The sequence below is a fragment of the Hypanus sabinus genome, chromosome 7 (genome assembly GCF_030144855.1).
Source record: "Hypanus sabinus isolate sHypSab1 chromosome 7, sHypSab1.hap1, whole genome shotgun sequence".
Lineage (NCBI taxonomy): Eukaryota > Metazoa > Chordata > Chondrichthyes > Myliobatiformes > Dasyatidae > Hypanus > Hypanus sabinus.
The window spans coordinates 6,936,799-6,957,825 of record NC_082712.1 but is presented as its reverse complement, the minus strand read 5'-3'; the positions used below and the strand labels follow the sequence as shown (position 1 = coordinate 6,957,825).

The 21,027-nt window shown below is 44.3% G+C and overlaps 1 protein-coding gene and 1 long non-coding RNA gene across 8 annotated transcripts in view; one reads left to right on the top strand and one right to left on the bottom strand.

The window, feature by feature from the left end:
• The window catches only part of dok7b (docking protein 7b), a 120,998-nt gene that overhangs the window by 29,548 nt on the left and 70,423 nt on the right, over positions 1 to 21,027 (top strand). For 6 of the 7 annotated variants that reach the window (XM_059974125.1, XM_059974124.1, XM_059974123.1 and 3 more), the window contains exons 4-5: positions 8,561 to 8,761; positions 17,238 to 17,357. In XM_059974125.1, the coding sequence (XP_059830108.1) occupies positions 8,561 to 8,761; positions 17,238 to 17,357 (321 nt within the window). The remainder of the gene's footprint in view (positions 1 to 8,560; positions 8,762 to 17,237; positions 17,358 to 21,027) is intronic. The other variant, XM_059974126.1, reaches the window with a different exon arrangement.
• On the bottom strand, positions 8,768 to 14,235 carry LOC132396529 (uncharacterized). The gene is made up of 3 exons (XR_009513007.1): positions 14,218 to 14,235; positions 12,464 to 12,558; positions 8,768 to 9,101 (listed from the first exon to the last, which is right to left on the bottom strand). It is a non-coding gene; the product is annotated as an uncharacterized LOC132396529 (long non-coding RNA).

Here is a 21,027-nt window from a genome sequence, read left to right as displayed (position 1 = left end):
TCTTGAGGCAGTGGCAAGCATTGATGGAGTCATTGCAGTGGAGGCTGTTTGTTCACAACTCTGCAATTTCTTGTGGCTTTGGACGAAGCCACACCACACTGTGACAGGATGCTGTCTGTGGGCATCTGTAAAAACTGGTAAGAGTCATCCTGAATTTCATAAGAACTTATAGTCTTTTAATATCTTTGGACTATTTTTACTGTGCCCATGGTCTTTTTTTTAAATCAAATTATGGTATTGTTTGCACTGTTGTAACTATGTGATTTTGTGCAGGTCTTGTAGCTTTAGTTTTGGTCTTGTTTGTCTGGTGGGTTTGGAGCTCCTTTCCGGGGAATGTGCTAAGATGGTAGTGCAATATTAATAGGCAGCAGCCTCTCCGGACTCTGGACTGGGGATCGCCAAACGTTATGTGGATTTCTGGTATAGTCTATTTGTCATGTGCTCTGTTGATATCATTCTGGAGGAATGTTGTCTCATTTTTTAACTGCATTACATTTATGGTTTTTAAATGACAATAAACTAAATCTGAACCTGAACATAGAGATGAAGAAATAGGAGCAGAAGTCGGCCATCCGGCCCATCAAGCCTGCTCCACCATTCAATAAGATCATGGCTGATCTGACCATGGACTCATCCCCACCTACCTGCCTGTTCCCCATAACCCTTAATTCCCTACTATGCAAGAATCTATCCAAGCTTGTCTTAAATATATATAAGGTTATACTGAGGTAGCCTCCACTGCTTCATTGGGCAGAGAATTCCACAGATTCACCATCTATCTGTGTTCCTTATAATGCTGAAGTCCAAGTAGGTAACATTCACCATTCTGCCCTTGTAAATCCTCTTGGTTACCTCCAGTCAGAGTTTTGGGACATGGTCTCCCACGAGCAAAGCCATTCTGACCATTTGTAATGACTCCTTGCCTTTCTAAAAGTAAATAAATTCTGCCCTTTAATTCTCTCCACTAACGTTCCCAATACTGATGGTAGACTTACCATTCTTTAGCTCCTCAACCTGTCGTTGAAACCATTCTTAAAGAGTGGCACAACATTAGCCACTGTCCAGTATTCAGGTACCTCAGCTGTGGCTCACAAGAAAATAAATCACTGCCAGGGCCTCAGCAATCTTGCCTCTTGCTTTCCATGTGTTCCTAGTATTCATTTGGTCTCTTTATGTGCTTCAAGACATCCTTTTAAGTAATAATGTTGAGAAGACATGAGGTTGCTTTGGCAGTCAAGGTGAAGGATAATCCTAAGAGCTTCTACAGGTATATTAAGAGCAAAAGGATAGTAAGGGATAAAATTGGACTTCTTGAAGATCAGAGTGGTTGGCTATGTATGGAACCAAAAGAAATGCGGGAGATCGTAAATGGTTTTTTTTACTAAGGAAACTGGCAAGGAGTCTATGGAAATAAGGCAAACAAGTAGGGAGGTCATAGAACCTATACAGATTAAAGAGGAGGAGGTGCTTGCTGTCTTGAGGGAAATCTAGATAAATCCTCAGGACCTGATAGAGTATTCCCTCGGGCCTTGAAGGAGACTAGTGTTGAAATTGCGGGGGCCTTGGCAGATATATTTAAAATGTCGGTATCCACGGGTGAGGTGCCGGAGGATTGGAAGATAGCTCATGTTGTTCTGTTGTTTAAGAAAAGCTCTGAAAGTAATCCGGGAAATTATAGGCTGGTATATTTGACATCAGTAGTAGGTAAATTATTGGAAGGAATACTAAGAGATAGGATCTACAAGTATTTGGATAGACAGGGACTTACTAGGGAGAGTCAACATGGCTTTGTGTGTGGTAGGTCATGATTAACCGATCTATTAGTTTTTCGAGGAGGTTACCAGGAAAGTGGATGAAGGGAAGGCAGTGGATGTTGTCTACATGGACTTCAGTAAGGCCTTTGACAAGGTCCCACATGGGAGGTTAGTTAGGAATATTCAGTCACTAGGTAGTAAATTGGATTAGACATTGGCTCAATGGGAGAAACCAGAGAGTGGTAGTGGAGGATTGCTTCTGTGATTGGAGGCCTGTGACTAGTGGTGTGCCACAGAGATCAGTGCTGGGTCCATTGTTGTTTGTCATCTGTATCAATGATCTGGATGATAATGTGGTAAATTGGATCAGCAAATTTGCTGGTGATACAAAGATTGGAGGTGTAGTGGACAGTGAGGAAGGTTTTCAAAGCTTGCAGAGGGATTTGGACCAGCTGGAGGAATGGGCTGAAAATGGCAGATGGAGTTTAATGCAGACAAGTGTGAGGTATTGCACTTTGGAAGGACAAACCAAGGTAGAACATACAAGGTAAATGGTAGGACACTGAGGAGTGCAGTAGAACTGAGGGATTTAGGAATACTGACACATAATTCCCTAAAAGTGGCATCACAGGTAGATATGGTAGTAAAGAGAGCTTTTGGTACATTGGCCTTTATAAATCAAAGTATTGAGTATAAGAGTTGGAATGTAATGGTGAGGTTGTATAAGACATTGATGAGGCTGAATTTAGAGTATTGTGTGCAGTTTTGGTCACCTAATTATGGGAAGGATATTAATAAGGTTGAAAGAGTGCAGAGAAGGTTTACAAGGATGTTGCCGTGACTTGAGAAACTGAGTTACAGAGAAAGGTTGAATAGGTTAGGAGCTTATTCCCTGGAGCATAGGAGAATGAGGGGAGACTTGATAGAGGTATATAAAATTATGATGGGTATAGATAGAGTGAATGCAAGCAGGCTTTTTCCACCGAGGCTAGGAGAGAAAAAAATCAGAGGACATAGGTTAAGGGTGAAAAGGGAAAAGTTTAAAGGGAACATTAGGGGGACTTCTTCACACAGAGAGTGGTGGGAGTGTGGAATGAGCTGCCAGATGAAGTGGTAAATGCGGGCTCACTTTTAACATTTAAGAGAAACTTGGACAGGTACATGGATGAGAGGTGTATGGAGGGATATGAGCCAGGTGCAGGTCAGTGGGACTATGCAGAAAAATGGTTCGGCACAGCCAAGAAGGGCCAAAAGGCCTGTTTCTCTGCTGTAATGTTTTATGGTTCTGTATCAGGATTGGGGATGTTTTCTCTTCTGAACTCTCCTGTATCCATGTGCGGCTCCACAGTAAATACAAGTGAGAAGTTTTTATTTATTCCCTTGCCCACTTACATAGAAACATAGAAAACCCACAGCACATTACAGGCCCTTTGGCCCACAATGCTGTGCCAAACATATACTTACTTTAGAAATTACCTAGGGTTACCCATAGCTCTCTGTTTTTCTAAGCTCCACGTACCTATCCAGGAGTCTCTTAAAAGACCCTATCATATCCGCCCCCACCACCATTGCCGGCAGCCCATTCCATGCACTCGCCACTCTGCGTAAAAAAAAAAAAAAACAAAACTTACCCCTGACATCTCCTCTGTACCTACTCCCCAGCACCCTAAAACTGTGTCCTCTCGTGTTAGCCATTTTAGCCCTGGAAAAAAGCCTCTATCTACATGATCGATGCTTTTTATCATCTTATACACCTCTGTCAGGTCACCTATCATCTTCTGTTGCTCCAAGGAGAAAATGCCAATTTCAGTCAACCTATTCTCTTAATGCATGCTCCCCAATCCAGGCAACATCCTTGTAAATCTCCTCTGCACCCTTTCTATAGTGTCCACATCCTTCCTGTAGTGAGGTGACCAGAACTGTGCACAGTATTCCGCTGGGTCTGACCAGGGTCCTATAGAGCTGTAACATTACCTTTCAGCTCAAACTCAATCCCACGATTGATGAAGGCCAATACACCGTACGCCTTCTTAACCCCAGATTCAACCTGCGCAGCTGCTTTGAGTGACCTGTGGACTCAGACCCCAAGATTCCTCTGATCCTCCACACTGCCAAGAGTTTTACCATTAATACTATATTCTGCCATCATATTTGATATACCAAGATGAACCACTTCACACTTATTTGGGTTGAACTCCATCTGCCACTCCTCAGCCCAGTTTTTGCATCCTATCAATGTCCCGCTGTAACCTCTGACAGCCCTCCACACTATCCACAACAACCCCAACCCTTGTGTCATCAGCAACTCCTCCAAAGCCCGTTTGATAAAGCTGTCTTCTATTTAAACTCTTCCCGCCGGTCTAACTCACTGACATCCACGTGCCTGCACAGTCACGCCTCAATTAACCCGCTGAAGAAAAAATGATCACTTCTTGTAGCTCCACACAGATCTCCACACTGGGCACAGAGGAAGCCACACGGATCCCTATGCTGGGGACAGAAGAAGCTGCAAAAACTGGAACTTAGAACAACAAATAATCTGTGAGAGGAACTCCCATGGGTCTATCAGCATCTGTTGGAGGAAAGAAATTGCCATTTGGAGGAATCGTCAATTGTCAAAATGTTTGTAGATGACTACATTGATCCCTAAAGGGACCTAATTTCAATCCTTCCTCAGTCCACTTGCTCTCTTTTAAAAGTTCCTCAAATCTTATCTCTTTTGGTTAGCCCATGTTCATTGGGATGTTTTACCTTGCTGTGAAAATGCAAATTAGCTTGTGTAGACCATATCTGTCTGCCTTGGTTCACTCTTTGCTTATCTACTCTTCCTGCTCCTGCCTTTCCCAACTATTTGGGAAGATATTCCCTTGTACATAGTACACTACAGCACAGTACAGGCCCACAATGTTATATCAATCTTTTAACCCACTCCAAGATCAATCTAACCATTCTCTCCTACATAGTCCTCCATTTCACTTTCATCCATTTGCCTATCTAAGATTTTCTTAAATGTCCGTAATGTGTCAGCCTCTACTACCAACCCCAGCAGCGTGTTCCACACCCCCCCCACCCTCCATGTGTAAAAAAAATACTTCTGACATTCCCCACTATACTTTCCTCCAATCACCTTAAAATTGTTTCTGCTTGTATTAGCTATTTCTGGGATAAAGCCTCTGGTTCTCTCTATGTACACCTCATTCCACACATCTGGCATTCTCTGTGTTTAAAACAAACTCTAACTTTGACAACCCCCTACACTTTTCTCCAATCACCTTATCTCTGGCTGCCTACTTGACCTGTGCCTCTTATCATCTTGTACACCTCTATCAAGTTACCTCTCATCCGCCTTCTCTCCAACGAGACAAGCCCTAGCTTGCTCACATAAGATGTGCTCTCTAATTCAGGCATCCTTTGCTCCCGCTCTGAAACTTACACGTCCTTCCTATAATGAGGTGACCAGAACTAAACAGAGAGGTGCAAAGAGCTATTGAACGTTCCAGACATGGACAAAAAGTTGCTTTCCAGGAAAAATCCCTGGTGTGTTGAGTAAATCTGGAATGTCATGCTATGATGACGATGAGCCAGTCATGAGGGGACTGATGAAGACATCACTTGTAGAGCCATTGACACAGTGGCATTCCAGCGCAACATGTGGCATTTGGGTTTCAGCAACAGAGGTCATTCACTGCGGACATTTAGATGCTTTGCTAAATTAGACATTCTCTATCCTCAGTCTGTGGGTTGTGAGCCTCTATCTGGACCCATTACAATGCTGGGTAAGCCAGACAGTCCTTGTGGAGTGGCACACAAAATTCTGGAGGAACTCAGCAAGTCAGGCAGCATCTGTGGTGGGAGGAGGGGGTGGAAGTAATCAATAATTGACTTTTCAGGCCACAACCTTTCATGGGAACTAGAAAGGGAGGGTGCAGAAGCCAGAATAAAAAGACAGAGGATGGAAAGAGTACAAGCTGGTGGTGATAAGTGAAACCAAGTGAGGGGGAAGGTGGGCGGGGTGAAGTAAGAAGCTAGGAGGTGATAGGTGGAAGAGGTAAAAGGCTGAAGAAGGAATCTGATAGGTGAGGAGAGTGGACCTTGGAAAAAGTGGAGGAGGAAGGGCACCAGAGGGACGTGATGGGCAGGTGAGAAGAAGGGGTGAAGGGGAGCTTGAATTGGGAATGGAGGAGGAGAGGAGAATGGAAAAGAGAGGAGGAGGGGGAGGGATGAATCCATCTGGAATACTTCAGTCTGCCATTCACTGCATGTTCATGTGCCTGTTAAAAGGCCTCTTATTGTTTATCGTATCTGCCTCTCCTGACAGCATGTTCCATGCACCCAGCACCTTATATTTAAAAATACTTGTCTTGTAAGTCTGCCTTAAACTCTTTCCCCTCTCTCATCTTGAAACTATGCCCTCTAGTATTTCTGGATTTAGTATTTAAAGTTCGGTGTACAGTTTTGGTCACCCTGCTAAAGGAAACATGATTAAACTGGTAAGAGTGCAGAATAGACTTACAAGGATGTTGTCAGGATGAGAGAGCCTGATTTATTGAGAGAGGATGACTAGGCTGTCTTTATTCCTTGGGAACGTAGGAGACAGAGGTATTTAAAATCCTGAGAGACAGAGATAATATGGATAGGAACAGTCTTTTCCCAAGGGATGGGAATGTAAAACTAGGAATATTGGTTTAGGATGAGGGGAAAGATTTAAAAGGAACCTAGAGGTTCAACATAGAGGGTGGTGAGGGTATGGAACAAGCTCCTAGACAAAGTGCTTGAGGCTGGTACAATATTTTCATTTAAGAAGTACATGCTCTTTTCTGGGTGCTGCTGTCTGGTAAAAGGTACAAGAGCCTCAGGACTCAAACCACCAGATTCAAGAACAGTTACTACTCCTCAACCATCAGACTTTTGAACAAAAGGGAATAACTACACTCATTCTATTGGTGTTCCCACAGCCCATGGTCTCATTTTGAGGACTACTGTTATTTCATACTCGTTATTTATTGCTAATTATTTATATTTGCAATTGCACAGTTTGTTGATCCTGTTTACCATTACTGTTCTATAGATTTGCTAAGTATGTCCACAGAAAAAAGGGCTGTATGTGTTGACATGTATGTACTCTGATAAATTTTAGTTTGAACTTTGATGAATAGGTACATGGAGAGGCAAGGCCGAGCACAGGAAATTGCGGTTAGGTAGATTTGTACCATTATTGCCATAGACTTGTTGGGCTGAATGGCCTGTATTCATGCTGTATTGTTCTGCAATAATCACTTTATTGGATACTTCCTGTACCTAATAAAGTGGCCACAGAGTGTATGTTCATGGTCTTCTGCTGCTGTAGCCCGTCCACTTCAAAGTTCAAAGTGCTGTGTGTTCAGAGAAACTCTTCTGCACACCACTGTTGTAATACACGGTTGCTTGAGTTACTCTCACCTTCCTGTTGGCTTGAACCAGCGGGCTATTCACTGCCCTCTCTCATTAACAAGGCGATTTCACCCACAGAACTGCCACTCACTGAATGTTTTTTTTTGTTTTTCGCACCATTCTCTGTAAACTCTAGAGGTTGCTGTGCGTGAAAGTCCTAGGAGATCAGCGGTTTCTGAGATACTCAAACCACCCCATCTGGCACCAACTATCAATCCATGGTCTAAGTTGCTTAGACCACATTTCTTCTTCATTCTGACATTGGTCTGAACAACAACTGAACTTCTTGACCGTATCTGTATACTTTTATGTATTGAGTTGCTACCACATGATTGGCTGATTATATATTTGTATTAATGAGCAGGTGTACAGATGTATCTAATAAAGTGACCACTGAGTTATACATCTACTATTTCCTCAACTATGCCTCCAGGTATCAGTTGTCTATGGGGATGGTTTCTAGCTCTTCCATCCTTACAGGCAGTCAGTTACACATTATATGATCTGCGGAGTAATTTTTTTTTCTTTCCCAATCTCCTCTCTAACCCTTTCACTGACAACATGAGATCTATGTCCTCTCCTCCCTTGCTCTGGAATGCAGAGAAGATTCAATGTAATTTCCTGTACCGAAGTGCAAAGCAGAACGAAATAATTGTTACTCCAGATCAGGTGCAACACAAAAACATAACATAGTAAGACAGAGAAAATAATAATAAAAAACACAATCAATACATATAAGTATGTAAAATAGCATATATTCATAGATATGTTCATGAAGTGATGCTAGACTCGGGGTGTTTATACATAAGATGACTCAGCTCCGACATAAGATAAAGTAGTGGTGGAGTGGATTGTGGAAGGGTGGGTTAGTGAATGGAGGCATTGATCAACTTTGCTGCTCGGGGAAAGTAAGTGTTTTTGAGTTGGTGGTCCTGCCATGGATGCTAGGTAGCCTCCTCCCTGATGGGAGTGGGACAAACAGTCCATGAGCAGGGTGGGTGGAATCCTTCATGATATTGGCGGTGCAGACTCGAGGGGCCGAATGGTCTACTTCTGCACCTATTGTCTATTACTTGCCCTTTCCCTGCACCTTTCTCTATCTATGTCCTTGATGGTGGGTAGGCTGCTGCCGGTGATACGTTGGGCTGCTTGTAGAGCCTTTCAGTCCACTGCAGTCCAGTTTCCGTACCACGCAGCGGGAGATTTGGGGTGTGAAATCTGAGTTTGTGTGTCTACTGCTGGTGGGGTGAATGCGAGATTGGTGCTGGAGATCTTGAATGAGAATGAATGGTGATTGGTGTCTGTTCTGCTAAAGAATTGTTAGAGGCACTTTTGCAGTTTGTGACGAGTCCCGTAACATTGTCCTCTGTTTACAGTTCACAGGTTCCATGTCACGGTGCTACCCGGTACTAAACTGGAAAGTGGACCAGCCACCCTTCACTTCTGCAACAATATCTTTGTGCTGGTGAGGGATGTCCCCCCAATCATCATTGGGCACTGGAAGCTCTCTGACATGAGGCGTTATGGTGCCATTCCCAATGGATTTGTCTTTGAAGGAGGTTCACGTTGTGGCCCCTGTAAGTATTAGTAGATTCTCGAAGAACATTACAGCCCATTGGCCTAGAGAGTTGTGCCAACCCTTAAACCTTCTCTAAGATCACGGTAGCATAGTGGTTAATGTGATGCTATTACAGCTTGGGAAGTTGGTGTTCAGACTTCATTTCCAATGTCATTTGTAGGGAGCTTGTATGTTCTCCCCATGACTGTGTGGGTTGTCTCCGGGTGCTCGGGTTTCCTCCCACAGTCCAAAGATGTACCAGCTAGTAGATTAGTTGATTGTCCCATGATTCGTCTATGGTTAAGTCGGGGGTTGATGGGTGGTGGTGTGGCTTGAAGGGCCTATTCCATGCTGTATCTCTGAATAAATAGATAAACAGAATGAATCAATCTCACCCTTTCATCCCTCACAGTCATGTTGTTTTTGTAAGATATTGGTAGAGACTAACTGTTTGCCTCAATAAAGCATTTCATCAAGCACTCTGGTGAATCTCTTCTGCACTCTCTCTGTTGCCGCACGTCTTTCCTGTTCTTCAGCCCACGATGTTGTGCTGACATTTTTAATCTATGCTTAGATCAATTAACCCTTCCCCTCCCCACACACATAACCCTCCATTTTTTCTTTCATCCATGAGCCTATCTAAGAGTTTTTTAAATGGTCCTAATGTATCTGCCGCTACCAATACAATGAAACAAAGAAAACCCTGGAACCCCAATTCAAAGAAAAACATCAAACCCTCCCACACACTAACAAAAATGAATTGCACAATCGGCAACAAAACAAAAGGCAGGTGAAGAACACAGAATATAAAACACAAAACTGAAAGGAGTTCAGCTCAGTGTTCACTGTCTGCGCACTGCCCCAACTCAAAATCACACTAAATAGCATCAGTAATAGGTGCAACCAGAAACTAGAAACACACTGTAATGTGAACAACAGACTGCAATCCACAAACCACATCAATTAAACCTTGCTCCGACTGCACCGAGGGAGAGAGAGAGAGAGAGAAAGAGACCTTTCGCGTGCAGGGACCTTTCCTCGGGAGCAGCGAATGAAAGGAAGGGAGAGACTATCATACACAAACAGTTTCCTCTGGCAGCAGCCTGCGAGAGGTTGATAGATGGTGCTGGACACCCGCTTCGCATTCCGCATTTGTCTCGATGATTTCCATCTTCCTCAACTTTTCGATTGGTGAGAAATGGAGTCAATCATGGGCTCACGCTCTGTCTCCCGGCTCCATGGCCTCGAGGTTGCACACTTCACTCGAAGCCTCACGGAAAACCCTCAGAGACCGCCAGATGGCTCAACCGGACAGCATCGAATGCCCACAAGTTACCTACCTTCACCGTATGTATTCGGAATGTGGGAGGGAACTGAAACATCTGGAGACCAGGGGGAGATCATGCAAATTCCTCACAGACAGTGGTGAGAATCAAACTGTGATTGTATAGCTGGTGCTGTACATTTATTATTTAGCAATACTGTGTGGAGTGGACCCTTCTGGCTCTTTGAGCCATGCCAACCCAGACATAACCAATTAACCCTAACTTAATCATGGAACAATTTACAATGACCAATTAACCTACCCGGTCTGTCTTTGAACTGTGGGAGAAACCCGGAGCGCCCAGAGAAAGCCTACGCATTCCATGGGGAGGACATTCAGAGACCCTGTATAGAATGGCGCTGGAATTTTACTCCAAACTCCAGAACGACCTGTACCGTAAAAGCAATGCGCTAACCGCTACACTACCATGGCTCCAAGCATTATGCTAACTGCTACCTGCTATGCTGCCAGTATGGTACTAAATATGATTTAATAGCTAGCCCTAACATTACTGTTACATAAGCGGACAAAGGGTCTGAGGTGTTACACACCCACTCTAGACACTAGTTAAGGATTTGATTTCATTCCGAAATGCTGCATCTTTAATGATGTCTGTGGTATCATTGGCTGTCTGCCCCTACTCGTGCTGGAAGAGACACTTGCAGGCTGCTCAGCACAATCCTTGATCCAAACAATGCACTGCACTAACAAAACTCTTCATGGGGTTTCCAGCCAAGTATAGATATCGATTACAAGGAAACCATTGAAATAAAACTAGAGGAAAAGAATTTTAACAAAGGTGAAGATCTCGCTCTAAGTAAGGACTGTAATTCAATTGTAAACATGGTGGGAGAGCAGAATCCTCATAGGATGAGGACAGACTATGGGGATATAAATACCACCAGTCTAGACATATCCCTGATGAAGATGGCAGAGTTTGTCATCGAAATGTTGGTTGTGTTCAATGCCTGTACCTGGCTGGAGCCCAAGAAGAGTTTATTTATCACATATGCCGAGAAAGCATGAGATCCTTTTTCGGTGCATTTCACTGTTTTGATGACCATGTGACAAATAAAGCTAATCTTAAAGGCTCAACATATTGGTAAAGCATACAGAAGCTTCCCTGTTGAAATACAGAGGAACTGCTGCATTTCAGTCAAGGAGGACAGTTATGTGAGCTGACCCCAAGTATTGACAGTGAGTGAGTGCCAGGCATGCCAGGAGGCACTGACATTATTTCCATTTATAGGTTGTGAAGTCATTATTTAACTAGATCACCGCTCTATCACTGATCAACAAGGTAAGAGTTTAATGACTATCAAATCTGCTCTCTCTACTCTTCTCACTGCTGCTGTCAGGAACGAAGTACCAGAGCCTAAAGTCCCACACCACCAGGTTCAGGAACAGTTATAACCCCTCAACCATCAGGACCCACACCACCAGGTTCAGGAACAGTTATAACCCCTCAACCATCAGGACCCTCACCACCAGGTTCAGGAACAGTTATAACCCCTCAACCATCAGGACCCACACCGCCAGGTTCAGGAACAGTTATAACCCCTCAACCATCAGGACCCTCACCACCAGGTTCAGGAACAGTTATTACCCCTCAACCATCAGGACCTATACTGCCAGGTTCAGGAACAGTTATAACCCCTCAACCATCAGGACCCACACCGCCAGGTTCAGGACCAGTTATTACCCCTCAACCATCAGGACCTATACTGCCAGGTTCAGGAACAGTTATAACCCCTCAACCATCAGGACCCACACCGCCAGGTTCAGGACCAGTTATTACCCCTCAACCATCAGGACCTATACCACCAGGTTCAGGACCAGTTATAACCCCTCAACCATCAGGACCCACACCGCCAGGTTCAGGAACAGTTATAACCCCTCAACCATCAGGACCCACACCGCCAGGTTCAGGAACAGTTATAACCCCTCAACCATCAGGACCCACACCGTCAGGTTCAGTAACAGTTATAACCCCTCAACCATCAGGTTCTTCAACCAGAGGGGGAAACTTATTTCTTTATTTATTGAGATACAGTGCAGGACAGGCCCTTCTGGTCCTTCGAGCCATGCTGCCCAGCAATCCTCTGATTCAGTCCTAGCCTAATCACAGGACAACTTACAATGACTGATAAACCTACCAACTGGTGCGTCTTTGAACTGCGGGAGGAAACCCACACTGTCATGGGGAGAACGTACAAACTCCTTACAGGCAGCGGTGGGAACTCACTTACCCCAACCACTGAACCGATTGCAAAACCTATGAACTCACTTGCAAGGACTCTACAACTCGTAATCTTGATATTTAATAATGATAATAATGGCTCCGTCTGTCTAAGTAGACAATTTATTGCTTATTTATTTATTGTTAATATTACTTACCCTTTCTTTTAGTATTTGCACAGTTTGTTGTCTTTTGCACATTAGTTGCGCGTCTGTTTTTCATTGATTCTGTTTCTTTCTTTTGCTGTGTATGCCTGCAAGAAAATGAATCTTAGGGTGGCATGTGGTGACATAAATGAACTTTGGATAATAAGTTTACTTTGAACTTTGAGGTCGACTTGCAAATATTCACTGCTCCACTGGCAGCGATGTTCTCAGCTGGTTGGACCTCTGGAATTCTCTCCCTGAACTTCTCACCCCTCCTTTGACACCCATTAAAACCTAACTCTTCCCAAATTTTTTAGCCAATGGCTCCAGATTTCACAATGTGGCTCGGTATTAATTATTGCTTCATAACACTCTTTAAGAAATGCTTTCAACCATTTGATAGAAAGAGGATGCTTAATTGTGTTAAAATGCTATATAAATAAAGTCTGTTTTCAATGGGAGTAGGGAACCGTTTTAAGACTATCTTAATAACATTAATACCACAGGGCATGCATTTAAACTGGGAGGGGATTTTAACCGGAGAGTGGTGAATCTGTGGAATTCTTTACCACTGGCAGATGTGGAGGCCAAGTCTTTATGTATATTTAAGGAAGAGGTTGATAGATTCTTGATTGGTCAGGGCATGAAGGGATATGGGGTGAAGGAAGGAGATTGTGGCTGAGAGGGCAAATTGGATCAGCTATGAAATGGCAGAACAGACTCGATGGGCCAAAAGGCCTAATACTACACCTATTTCTTATGGTTTTGTGGGATCATTTCAATGGAGGTGCAAAGGGCAATTTTTTTTGCTTATTATTTATTATTATTATTATTTCTTTTTGTATTTGCACAATGGCTGAATGCCTCAGTTGAGCAATCTTTCATTGATTCTATCAATTATTCTATTGTGGATTTATTGGGTATGCCTGCAAGAAAATGAATCTCACAGTTGTGTTTGGTGATGTATATGTTCTTTGATATTAAATTTACTTTAAGAATAGTGGATGCCTGGAATGCATTGTCTGAGGTGCTGGTGGAGGCAGATACGTTAGAGACTTTGAAGAGAGGTTTAGATAGGCACATAGATGTGAGGGAAATGGAAGGATATGGATGTCGTGTAGGGAGAAGGGATTAGTTTAGTTGGCCATTGATTACTAATTTAATTGGTTCAGCACAACATTGTGGGCTGAAGGGCCTGTTCCTGTGCTGTACTGTTCTATGCTCTATTTTGATTAGTTTGGTTCTTAATGAATTGTAAATTAGCTATGCACCTCTGAATTTGCTAACAATGGTAATTAATTCAACTCTCTCACACATACATGTACGTGTACGCTATCACACCTACTAAAGTTACACACTCTTGCGCACTCGTGTGTGCCCAAAGGAGAGAAATATACACTTGTGCATCTACGGATATCCTCCCATACATTCCAATGTTCACACTTAACACACTTGGCACTCACTTGACACACAAGCACGCAGATTGGATTTATTTATCACGTGCACATAGACACAGACACTGAAATGAGTTGCTTGCATTCACAAGCAACACAATCTGAGGGCAGCCCACATGTGCTGCAACATTCTGATACCAATATAGTATGCCCACAATGTTCAGCAGAACAACACACCCAACATACAACAAGCAACAACAGCAAATCAAGCCCCCTCCCCAGTCCACCGCCCCCTCACTCACAGACAGGTCTCCAACCCCAGGATAGACACCCTTCAGGCCTCCAGCTTCCAGACCTTGGCCCTGCACTCACCAATAGTGGGCCTCCGACCTGTGCACTCTGACCTCTGGACTTGCCAACCTCTGGGCTTCGACCTCTGGGCATGCCACGTGGGGCTCCGACCTGCAGACCACAGACGCAGGCACGCAGACACGCACACAAGTCAGAATCAGGTTTATTATCACTGATGTGTCGTGAAATCTGTTGCTTGTGGAGGTAGTACCATACAATACATTAAAAAAATCACCATGACTTACAATAACAATATTATCATAAAAAGTAATGCAAACAGAGGCCAAAATAGTGAGGTAGTGTTCATGGACCATTCAGATGGAGAAGGGAAAGAAGCTATTCCTAAAACACTGAGTGTCTTTAGGCTTCTGTACCTTTTTGATGATCGTAATGTGCAAGCGCAGACATTTAACTATTTCTGTCTCTCTGTCTCTCCCTCTCTTTCTCTGTCTCTCTCTCTCTCTCTCTCTCTCTGTCTGTTCCTCTCTCTGTGTTTCTTGCTCTGTGTTTCTCGCTTTCTGTTTCTGTCTCTCTGTCTCTCTCTCTCTCTCTCTCTGTCTGTCTCTCCCTCTTTCACATTCACTCCAATGTGACAGTCACTTTATCCCATATATTTTACTGTTATAAGCTCAGATTTCATTCCCCTATGTGTCACAGCAGGGCTGAACTCACCCCCCCCCCCTCCCCCTGGGGTCACCAGTCAGAGCTTAGGATGCAACTCTGAATAACGTAACCAGTGTGAAACCAGACCCGGCTGTGACCAAGGGCAGAGAGGTTGGAGGGAGGGCCAGATGAAGAATTAGAGGTCTGGGTGACTGGAAGCTCAGGGTTGTGCCTGTCTTGTCTGTCTTGTCTTCCACAAGGCAGCCAGTAACCTGGGCTCACCACAGCACCGGACACAGGGTTCTGCACTGCAAAAAGTACAAGTCGTTCACCTTCTTCCTTTCACGGATATTATTTTTGTCTTCAGCTGTAGAAGTGCCTAACCCGCTTCAAAGCCATTAAGCGATAAAACTATATTTAATGGCCTGCCAGCATTGCTTGCCCTCCCACCCCTCCTCCCTGTCTCCATGGGCTTTCACTCTTGGCTGATAAACAGCTGCCTGGCATTCCCATCGTTCCAAAGACTTGCTGAGCGACCAGAGTTGGGGAGAGAGCCACGAGGCGCTGGTGTGCCTGGCAACCGGCCAAGCGGACTGCGTCTGCGCTCTCAGCTTTAAGAGCTGTTTTCTAGGAAGAGAAGGGTGAGGAGGCTGCTGGCAGCAAGCTCCACACCAGGGCTTTGGCTCTGCCCTCATTCGAGGCACAATGCACAGAACCCTTCCCGGAAGGAAGGGCGTGCTCTTGTGGGAGTGCTGGTGGTGTGGAGGTTAAGCTACTGGACTGGTAATGCAGAGTGTGGACACGCCAGCCTGAGCTCAAATCCCACCAGATCAGCTGTGGAATTTCAATTCAGTTCCAGAGTTATTTAGCATAGGAACAGCCTCTTCGGCACAAATGGTCCTAGCTGACCAAAGTTCCCATCTAGCCCCATTTTCCCAGCATTTGGTCCATATCCCTCTAAACCATTTGCTGTCCAAGTACCTTTTAAATGTTGTTAATGTACCTGCCTTAAGAGCATCCTCTGGCAGTTCATTCCATACACATTCTTGATGAAGGATCTCAGCCCCAATTGTTGACTGTTTATTTCCCTCCATAGATGCTGCCTGACTTGCTGAGTTCCTCCAGCACTTTGTGTGGTACTCATTCCATATACTCACCTCCCTCTGCATAAAAAAGTCATGCCTCAGGTTCCTTTTGAATCTCGTCTCCTCATCTTAAACCTGAACCTCTGGCTTTTGATTCCCCAATCCTATACTGAGAAATAATGTGTGTGCATTCATCCAACCTATGCCCTGTATAAGCTTGTACATCTCTCAACCCAACTTCTTACAGCACGTGCTCTCTAACCTGGACAGCATCCCAGTGAACCTTTTCTGCACCCTCTCAAAGCCTTGACATCCTTCCTATAGTAGGGTGATCAGAACTGTATGCAATACTCCAAATGTAGCCTGACTTGAGTTTTATAAAGCTGCAACACCCCTTCCTGTTTCCTGAACTCAAGAAGGCAAGCATTCTGTATGTAACGCACGCATATGCATGCACACACTCACATATAGGCACACACACGTGCATGCACACACTTACTCACACACAATGCTGGAGGAACTCAGCAGGTCAGGCAGCATCTATGGAGAGAAATAACCAGTTGACGTTTCAGGTCAAGACCCTTCATCGGGACTGGAAAAGAAGGGGATAGAATAAAAAAAGAGAAACCAGAATAAAAAGCTGTGGGGGAGGGGTTGGAAAACTAGAGGAGGAGGGGGAGAAATGATTAGAAGTTGGAGAAATCAATGTTTATGCTGTCAGATTGGAGGCTACCCAGGCGGAATATGAGAGATTGCTTCTCTAGCCTGAGAGTGGCCTCATCGTGGCGGTAGAGGAAACTATGGACTGACATGCCAGAATGAGAGTGAGAAGTTGAACGAGTGGCATTCCACATCATCGATTGGAGTTCAATTCCTGCTTCTGTCGGTAAGGAGTTTGTATGTTCTCCCCATGACTATGTGGTTTCCTCTGGTTTTCTGATGTTTGGGTTAGTAAGGTTTTTTTTCCTGATCCGATGCATTGGAGGCTTCATGCCAGATGGTGATGCAATCTGTTAGAATGTCCTCCCTCTGTAGAAAGTTGGTGACATACCAAATCTCCCCAAACTCCTAATGAAATATGGCCGCTGGTGTGCTTTGTAATTGCATCAATACGTTGAGCCCAGAGACGTGAAGCTACTTGCCTTTCCACGGCTGACCCCTTGATGACGACTGCTGTGTGTTCTCCCAATTACTTATTCCTGAAGCCCACAATCAATTCCTTGGACTTACAATGTTGAACTTCTAGTTGAAATAGGTCCTATGCTAAGCTGTGATGTTCCAGATAGGATGCTTCAGGGCATTGTCCTATGTGCCTGTGTAAACGTGACGATACCTTGTGTGTTTGTATGGCAGGGGCCGGAGTTTTCTTCCTGTCCTGTACCGACGGCGAGAGGATTAGCTTCCTGTTTGACTGCATCGTCAGAGGGATCTCACCCACTAAAGGGCCTTTCGGCCTGAGGCCAGTATTGCCAGGTTAGTACAGGGAGGAGAGGGATGGGGTGGAAAAAGAGGGTGGACAGTGGGATGAGGAGCTACAGGGAGAAGTAGAAATAAAGCTACAGGGAGTAAAGAGGGTCTTTTCAGGTTGGCTGCCAGTGACTAGTAGTGTTCCACATGATTTGGTGTCTTGACCGCTTCTTTTCATGTTATATGTGAATGGTTTGAAAGACAGATTTGTTGGCTTTGTAGCCAAGACTGTGGATGATGCAAAGATAGGTGGAGGGGCAAGTAGTCTTGAGGGAGCAGGGAGTTTTCAGAAGGACTTGGACAGATGAGGAGAATGGGAAAACAAGTGGCAGATGGAATACAGTGTCAGAAAGTGTATGGTCATCCACTTTGGTAGAAGAAATAAAGGCAGAGACTATTTCTAAATGGGGAATGAAATCAGAAATCAGGGGTGGAACGGAACTTGGGAATCCTTGGGAAGGATTTCCTCAAGATTAACTTGCAGGTTGAGTCAGTGTAAGGGAGGCAAGTGCAATGTTAGCATTCATTTTGAGAAGCAAAGCTGCATTGCTGAGGTTTTATAGGGAGTTGGTCAGATCACATTTAGAGTATTGTGAGCAGTTTTGAGACTCTTATCTGGCACTGGAGAGGGACCAGAGTTGTGGGGGGGAGGCGGTTGGTTACATGAATGATGGGGTTAGAACATAGAACAGTATAGCACAGGAACAGGCCCTTCAGCCCACAATCTTGTGCTGAACCAAATAAATTAGTAATCAAATGGCCAACTAAACTAATCCCTTCTCCCTACACAATGTCCATATCCTTCCATTTTCTGCATGTTCATGTGTCTATTTAAATATTTCTTAAATGTCCCTAATGTATCTGCCTCTACCACTACCCCTGGCAGTGTGTTCAGGCACCCACCACTCTCTGAACAGCTGCCCCTCTTATCTCCTTTGAAACTATCCCGTCTCACTTTGGTGTTAGACATTTCAACACTGCAAAATAGATGCTGTCTGTCTACTCTCCCTATGCCTTTCCACGGCTGACCCCTTGATGACGACTGATGTGTGTTCTCCCAATTTCTTATTCCTGAAGCCCACAATCAATTCCTTGGACTTACCATGTTGAACTTCTAGTTGAAATAGGTCCTATGCCAAGCTGTGATGTTCCAGATAGGATGCTTCTTATATAAACCTTTATCAGATCTCCCCTTAGCGTCGTCACTCCAGAGAAAATAACCCAACTTTGTTGAAGCTCTTGTTATAGCTGATCCTCTCTAATCCAGGCAACATCCTGGTAGACCTCTTCTGCACCTCTCCAAAACTTCGATATCCTTCCTATAATGGGGTGACTAGAACTGTATGCAGTACTCTAGCTATGGCCTAACCAGTGTTTTATAAAGCTGCAACACAACCTCCTCATTTTTTAACTCAATGCCTTGACTGATAAAGGCAAGCATGCCGTGTGCCATCTTAAACACGCTATCAACCTGCGTGCCCGCTTCCCGGGAGCTATGAACTCGGACTCCAGAGCCCTCTGGTCATCAACACTGTTAAGGATCTTGCCCTTAATGTATGAGCAGTATTTACGACTCTGGGCCTGTACTCACTGGAGTTTGGAAGAATGAGGAGGACCTCATTGAATCCCATTGAATACTGAAAGGCCTAGATAGAGGATGTATTCATTAGTGAGAGAGTCTTGGATCAGAGGGCACAGTCTAACTCTGCTCCGACATCTTGTGGCCTAATAGTGAAGGGGAAGGATGAGGAAGGGACAAAGCGAGGTGTTAAGAGGGGTATGGGAGGAACTTACCTACCTACTGTCTGTTATGCCACTGGCGTTTAGGGCAGCAATGAAGGTCTTCGGTGGTGTTCAGGGTTTCCTTCATCATGTCAGTAGCTTCCTCTCAGTTTTCACCACTGTCAGCCATGCAAGTGCCAGATGGACACTCAGGAATACCATCACATTCAGATATAGAAGGATTCTTCGTTGCTCTTTCCATAATAATTTTGCTTCATCAGTCAGGCTGTTAGCCCTGAGCTGAACACCCAATCTTGAAGGACCGGTGGACCACTCTTAGTCAACTCTCTACCCTTAGACCTGTTTGGTATGGGTGACCCTACCAAGAGCCAAAACGCAAGGCTCTGACTCCAGTCAACATAGCTCTCTGGGTCATTGAGGCACACAAGCTTCCAAACCCTACGGCAAGGTTGTGGTCCTCCTGGAGGATATGGAGGGAAGAGTTGGGAGAAAGGTGAGATTAGGAAATGGATAAAGAAGGGGAAGGTGAGATTGTAATTGGTTTATCATTCTTGCACGTATCGAGATACAGAGGAAAGATTTTCTTTTTCCTGCTATTCAAACAGATCATTCCATAAGTAAGTATACTGAGGCAGGAAAACAGACTGTAACGGGGACAGAGCAGGCAGTCAAATGAAGAAAACAGGCTACGATGAGGTAAATCAAGAGTTCATCTTTTAGGTTATGGGAGTTGTGGAGTGAGGAGTGGGGAGTAGGGGATTTTGAAGAGGAAGGGATGAAATATTTTAACTCTTTTGATTCTGTGTTTATTCTGTATTCATTGTAATTGTGTACAGTATTTGCATTGCATGTGGGCAATTTTGGTTTATAAGATCTATTGTCATCATTATGTGTCATGTCATCTGACGTAGACGATTATGAGCTTTGACCATGATTGTTCTTGGCAAATTTTTCTACAGAAGTGGCCTTCTTTTGTAAGATTAGATATTTTAAAAAATAATTAACTGTCCTCTTTAAATGGAAAGAAGTCCAGGTGCTGGGAAGAGGTTTAGATTTTTGCTTTTATTTAAAGCTACATATCTTTACAATGTCAGCCACAGGAAAGGTGTTTGAGTGATTTTCCTTCAGTCAGGCCTAGTGACGATACTGCAGGTGATTTTCCGTACATGTCGTCCGTTCTTTGCATTTTCCTCTCGAAATTAGTCTGTGTTGAACAGGTAATCAGTTTATTTTTGTCACATGTACCTTGGTACAGCAAAAAGCTTTGTTTTGCATCCATCCAGACAGGCCACTTGCTACACATCAGGCCAAGTTGAGTATGTTATCATGTGCAGTACTGTTCAAAAGACTTAGACACATACATTATAGCTCAGGTGCCTAAGACTTGCATAGTACTGTAGTAATTTTATGTATTGCTGCATATAATATACTGCCACAAAAGAACTATTTTCATTACATGTGTGAGTGATGATAAACCTGATTCTGATATGGGTCTCTATTGTGGACTGAGAGTGGGAAGGGGGCAGGGAGAGGGGAATCATGGTTGTGAAAAGGGGAAGGGAGCAGGAAGCACCAGAGAGACATTCTATAATGATCAATAAACCTATTGTTTGGAATCAAATGACCTTCCCTGGTGTCTCAGGGCTGGGTATGTCTGCACTCACACCATCCCTCACCCCTGGCACTCCTTCTCTGCCACCTGTCCCTCACCCCTCCTGCAGCAATCCACCCTCGCCATTCCCAGCATCCTTTGCTCTGCCATCTTTACAAACTTGCTCTCCGCTCCACATTGACAAATACAGTCCTGTGCAAATGTCTTACACCTGAGCTATATCTGTGCACCTAAGCCACTTGCACAGGACCGTACACTGGGAGGCGATTGATGGAAGAAGGGAAGGGGCTGAAGAAAACTGAAATTGAAACGTAAATTAAA